Source organism: Phoxinus phoxinus (genome assembly GCF_949152265.1).
Source record: "Phoxinus phoxinus genome assembly, chromosome: 12".
Classification (NCBI taxonomy): Eukaryota; Metazoa; Chordata; class Actinopteri; order Cypriniformes; family Leuciscidae; genus Phoxinus; species Phoxinus phoxinus.
The window spans coordinates 2628277-2634825 of NC_136887.1; the positions used below are offsets into that span (position 1 = coordinate 2628277).

Sequence of the window (6549 nt, forward strand, 5' to 3'; positions counted from 1 at the left end):
CCACAGAGCGCCACCGACCAGGAGAGGGATATTTACGACGGGAAAGTGCTGGGACCCCCTCCCGGTCCGAGAAAACAACTCTTCCCCGTCCTTCCAGCGTGCGCGAAGCACATGAGGCACAATTGGAGCGACCCCCTCGACTTCAAACACGGTCTCACGGGTCTTGAGGTGAAGGACATGGCAGCTCATGGTATGGGTGACCCCCCCGCTATCGAGCCTTCCATCGCCAGGCACCTTAACCCCGCTCAGGGAGGGCTGCTCGCTCCCCCGAAGCCGGTCTTGCCCAACAAGATGGACCGTTTTTCTGCCTCAGTTCACCAGGCCGCATACAAATCCTCGGCCTTGGCTGTCAGGGCCCTGAACGTCTCTTCACTCCTCTCCGCTTACCAGGCGGAGATTTTGGACGAATTAGGGCAACAGCTGGAAAAGGGAACTCCTTCTCTAACCTTGTGGAAGGAGATCCTCACGGTGAACGACCTCGTCCTCCGTAACGCTCGGCAGGCCGTCCAAGCCTGCGGGCGCTCTATGGCGCTTTCTGTGGTGGGAGAGCGCGCGCTCTGGCTTAACCTGTCGGGCCTTCCTGACAGTGAGAAGCGGCGCATCGCGGGCGCATCGGTGGAGCCCGGCCGGGCTCTCTTCGGCCCCGCCGTCGCATTGATGCAACAACGGTGTGACGACAAAAAGGAGGATGAGGCCTTCAAGTTATGTCTTCCTAGGAAGGCGGCCCCACGCCAGGCACCCCCTGCGCGTTTGCCTAACCCACCTGCCATGGGACGACATTTCCACCAGGGCAAGGAAAGGCCCCGCAACAGACCCCCCGCCCCACGGCAGAATAACCCACCGCCTGCTAAGCACTGGCGGCCGCGGCTGGAAGACCATCTAACCCTACCCCCACCGACTCGAAACACAAGCGGCCTGCCTGATGTTCGGCCGGTGGGGGCATCGAGTCCACTTCATGTCCAAGAACCCCTGTCCAAAAGACGCAGGGTCTCTCGCGAGGTTGCCCAGCCCATGTGTTTGTTGAACGTGTGTTCCCCCCTCACGTTCGAGGGGTCTGTTGTGAGGAAAAGTCACAAAGCAGTGTCACCACACCGCACACACTCACTTCCCCTCACCAAATTATTAAAGGCTTCGGCCCCAGTGTTCCCCCAACACAAAACACACAAAAAAACAAAAAACACATTAAAACAAACGAATCAAATGAATTCGTTACGGAGAGAGGATCTCTCTCCGCAGAGAGAATTCATCTCCCTGCAGAGAGAGAACATCTTTCTAAACCCCGGCATGTCGCCCCTAGTTCATCCACTAGATGGCGGCATTGCATCACAAATTAGTCAGCTGGGCTTACACAGCTCCGCTGCAGCTCGGGTGGGAACACTCGCGAGTCACGAACGGGCTTGGCAAGCAGTTTCGGCTCCCGAGTGGGTGATGCGTACTATAATGCAGGGCTACAGATTGCAGTTTGCAATATAAACCCCCGCATTTCAACGGCGTTCTCTCTTCACACACGGAAGAGAACGCTTCACACATTCTGAAAGAGGAAATATCCTCCCTCCTAAACAAGGAAGCTATTCAGGTGGTGCCCCCCAGTCTGATGAATCAGGGATTTTATTCTCGTTATTTCCTGGTCCCAAAGAAGGACGGCTCTCTCCGCCCTATCTTGGACCTTCGTGTGTTGAACAAACATTTGAGGAAATACAATTTCAGAATGCTAACTCATGGCATGCTCGCCCGCGCCATAAAACAGAACGACTGGTTCACATCGGTAGACCTGAAAGATGCTTTCTTCCATATAAGCATTTATCCGCCACACAGGAAGTTTCTTCGTTTCGCCTACCAAGGCACATGTTACGAATTCACAGTTCTGCCGTTTGGGCTCAGTCTAAGCCCTCGCAGTTTCTGTCTGTGTGCGGAGGCGGGTTTAGCACCCATGAGAATGTCTGGTCTGAGGATTCTGACATACATAGACGATTGGCTCATAATAGCCGAATCGAAGGAGAAAGTGTTGCAGGACACCTGCCGTGTGCTCGCGCACATCACATCTCTCGGGTTCAGAGTGAATGTGAGCAAGAGCAATTTTACACCCAGTCAGAATGTCATTTTCCTGGGCTTGGAGTTGAACTCAGTCTCCATGCGAGCGCGTCTCTCTCAAGAGCGCGTTCTCTCTCTAATGAACTGTCTTTCGCAGTTCAGAGAGGGGGCGAGAGTGCAATATCGCACATGCCTCAGGCTGCAGGGTCTTATGGCTTCATCCATCCAAGTTGTGCCACTGGGACTCCTGAGAATGAGAGCGTTCATGAAATGGGTTTTGTCACTACATTTCAGCCCGATTCGCGATCTTTGCCGCTCTGTAATAGTGACGCGCGCCTGCTCGGCAGCCGTGCTACACTGGAAGAGCGCAGACTTTTACGCACAGGGAACCCCTCTGGGGACGGTTATGATGCGGAAAGTTGTGACGACAGATGCGTCCTTAACAGGCTGGGGTGCCACCCAGGAGGGCAGAACGGTGAACGGTCTGTGGCCGAGCAGACTACGTTCAGCGCACATAAATTATTTAGAGCTGTTGACCATTTGGAAAGCTCTGAATCATTTTCTGCCTCGCCTGCAGGGACATCATGTTCTCGTACGCTGCGACAATACCACGGCTGTGGCTTATATCAACCGTCAGGGCGGCGTGCGCTCGTCGAAACTTCACGCTCTAGCTTACAAGCTTTTGGTGTGGAGCAGACGGGTTTTCCTGTCGTTACGCGCGACTCATGTTCCGGGCATTCTGAACAGAGGCGCGGATCTTCTATCAAGGGGAAATCCAATCTACGGAGATTGGCGCCTTCACCCCCAGATAGTGGATATGTTATGGATGAGATTCGGACAGGCAACCGTAGATCTATTCGCCTCGCGCGAAAACTACCATTGTCCTATGTTCTTCTCGCTAAAGGACGTGGACGCACCCCTCGGGGTAGATGCACTGGCCCACCCATGGCCCAGAGTGCTGCTGTATGCTTTTCCTCCCCTGTGCTTGATAATTCCAACACTGGCCAGGGTGAGAGAGCAGAGCCTGTCTCTCATTCTGATTGCACCCAGGTGGCCCAAGGCACCGTGGCTGGCGGAGATAATCCCTCTGTTATATGCCGAGCCGTGGCGCCTCCCCCCACGCACGGACCTATTGTCCCAAGCGAACGGGGAGATTTACCACCCACACCCGGACAGGGTGGCTCTCTGGGCCTGGCCCGTGAGAGGACGAACCTAAGCGCACTGGGGCTTTCGCCGCGTGTGATTGCCACTATACAGAATGCCAGAGCCGTTTCTACACGGTCCTTATATGGCTGTAAGTGGCAAGTGTTCGAAGGGTGGTGCGATGGGCGTGGTCTCACATCTTATCAGTGCTCAGTTTCTGATATTTTGTGTTTCCTTCAAGACCTCATGGAAAAAGGGAGGTCTTTTTCCACCATTAAGGTCTACCTGGCTTCGATTTCGGCCTGTCATGTGGGCTTTGAGGGCTCAACAGTCGGGCAGCATCCTCTAATCCGCAGATTTATGAAGGGTGCCCGTCGCTCTTTGCCAGTCGTCAGGAGAACTGTTCCTGAGTGGGACCTCTCCATGGTGCTGGAGGCTCTGTCTCAACATCCTTTTGAGCCTCTGGGAAGTATTTCCCTTAAGCTGCTGTCCTTCAAGACAGTTTTGCTCTTGGCCTTGGCATCAGCTAAACGTGTCAGTGAGCTACATGCACTCTCGGTTCATCCCTCGTGCACTAAATTCTCTCTTAGTGGAGATAAGGTTTCCCTTAAGCCTAATCCGGCCTTCATGCCGAAGTGCTTCCCTGCGTTCACTTCGGAGGTGTTGGAGCTCTCCGCTTTTCACCCTCCACCGTTTTCCTCCCCGGAGGATCAGAGGCTAAATGCTCTGTGTCCTGTCCGTGCTTTACAGACATATATGACCAGGACCAGTGCGTTCCGGAAGAGCGACCAGCTCTTTATTTCATGGGCGCCCCCTCACAAAGGGAGTCCCATATCTAAGCAACGCCTCTCACATTGGCTTGTGAATGCTATAGCTGTGGCTTATGAATCAAAAGGAGTGCAGCCCCCAGGGGGCATCAGAGCTCATTCCACGAGGGGCTTAGCCGCCTCTTGGGCTTTGTTTAGGGGAGTGTCACTGCAGGACATCTGCTCCGCTGCCAGTTGGGCTTCTCCTCATACCTTTGTGCGTTACTACCGGCTGGATGTCACCAGTATTTCGGTAGCACATTCGGTTTTAGGGGTGGGGTCTTCTTAGCCCTTCCCTGTAACCCCGTTGGAAGTAACTAATAAGGAGTGAATGGGCCGGCTGGCCATGCACATTCCTGTCACCAAGCACGTATTTCCAATCCTTCCAGGGTGTATATGCACATTGGTGTTGCTGGGGTTATTACCACCTGCATGTGCACAGCAGTTATGTGTGTGCGTCAGGATTGCAGGTTCATGATTATGGGACGTGTCTGGCACCGCCCCCCTGGGGCGACCGTCCTTCTCTGGCTTTCAGAACCTCACTGTGAGTGTATTGGGCAATCGGGGAGCTGTCCATGTCTCTCCCATAGGTGGATCTCGAACACGAGATGATGAAAGAGAACAATAGGTTACTGTCGTAACCCCGGTTCTCTGAAACATCGAGTGGAGAGATCCACCAGCTTTGCCCCGCTTGCCGCACGAGAAGCGAATATACTTACTGGAGAATAGCAGCGCTTGCAGGCATTATATGCCACTAGGTAAGGGGGCGGGGCCTTACCTGGCATTGGCTGCGCGCTTCTGTCTGTCTAGCCAGACTTGGTGCAATTGGATGCTTCTGCAGAGGTCAGGTACGGATGCCCTTCCCATAGGTGGATCTCTCCACTCGATGTTTCAGAGAACCGGGGTTACGACAGTAACCTATTGTTTCCAGATTTGTGGGACAATATGCATATTATTATATTCATATTGAAAATCTGTGTAGATAAACCCCTGAACTGTAAACTACACACTCTCAACACCTGACCACTCACCTGACCACTCATGCTATCTGGGCTTTTATTTACTTTCATCCTGTTAAATATCCTAGCCACTGTAGGCAGTAGCACCTCACTGCAGTCTGTGAGATCCAGGGGGCGGAGTCAGATGTGGATCCAACTCCTCCCCCTGGATTTCGTGTTCTGCAGTGAGGACCATCTCACAGTAGGAGCATCAATATTAAACACTGTATTACTGTACCAAGAATCATACTTCACATTATCATCATTCACATTAAATCTTCAATGGTCACTTGGGTTTAATGTTCGCTACGTCAGAATTTATTCTGCAAATGCGTTATATCTCCCTATATTCACACGAACTCCACCTAAAGCGGTTTTCTGCAGATTTTTATTTAATTTGGCGTTTCCATCACTCGTTTCTGATGCGATGCGTATAAAAACCGCTGTTGTCACTCGACTCATCAGTTTGTTCACAGTGCCACCTATTTGTCAAACATGATAAGTAATTGGATCATATTACTAGTGATTCTATCTAAGATTTTTCAGCAATTTTGACTAAAATAATCTGCAATGTCTTTAATGGTCTGATGCTCCCAGCTGATGAATGATCAAAACATTGACAGCCAATCAGAATGCTTCCTGCTTTAAAGAGCCAGCGCGTTTAAAGCGACAGACGACAAAACTGCAGCGCTTGTAGTAAACATGAGTGTGCATCGGTGTGAAGGCGAATCTAGTTCCCGCTGTCGGTTTGATCAGAACTGTACTGTGTTTTATTCTGACATCTGCATTAAATATCAATAATGTGATGTTGCACAGATATCAAAACGCTGGGCCACGGGAACCGACAGAAGCTGGTGGAGGATCTGCTGGCGCTGATGGCCAGAGAAACACACACTCCGCAGGTACAGCTGCCGCACTGATGCTGTGTGTGTGTGTGTGTGTGTGTGTGTGTGTGTGTGTGTGTGTGTGTGTGTGTGTGATGGCCAGAGAAACACACACTCCGCAGGTACAGCCGCCGCACTGATGCTACGTGTGTGTGTGTGTGTGTGTGTGTGTGTGTGTGTGTGTGTGTGTGTGTGTGTGTGTGTGTGTGTGTGTGTGTGTGATGGCCAGAGAAACACACACTCCGCAGGTACACTGATGCTACATGTGTAAATACATGTGATCTGAACAGAGCGAGTGGCCGATGATCTGCACTGATGTTAGTGTGTCTTCTGCCTTCTTGATATCCAGATATGCCATGCATTGTCATTGGAAGCCAATCTCTTCTCTCTATTCTTTTTAGTTAATTGAGAATGCATGAATGAGTTTGCACATATAGTGTGTGTGTGTGTGTGTGTGTGTGTGCTCTATGTGTGATTTATGAGGACACAAATGTTTATAATGACATGTGTATTACAACTTAAACATGGTTTATGAGGACATTTCATGAGTCCTCATAACTCAAATAGCTTAATTTTTTTTATAAAAAACAATGTTTTATTAAAAATGCAGAATGTTTCCTGTGATGGGCAGGTTTAGAGATGGGGTCTGTGTGTGTGTGTGTGTGATGGGCAGGTTTAGAGATGGGG

General features: G+C 51.2%; 1 protein-coding gene across 7 annotated transcripts in view; it reads left to right on the forward strand.

Annotated features, from left to right (window-relative positions):
* ptcd3 (pentatricopeptide repeat domain 3) overlaps positions 1-6549 on the forward strand; it is a 35487-nt gene that overhangs the window by 21183 nt on the left and 7755 nt on the right. For all 7 annotated transcript variants that reach the window (XM_079630490.1, XM_079630491.1, XM_079630485.1 and 4 more), the window contains exon 20: positions 5795-5880. In XM_079630490.1, the coding sequence (XP_079486616.1) occupies positions 5795-5880 (86 nt within the window). The remainder of the gene's footprint in view (positions 1-5794; positions 5881-6549) is intronic.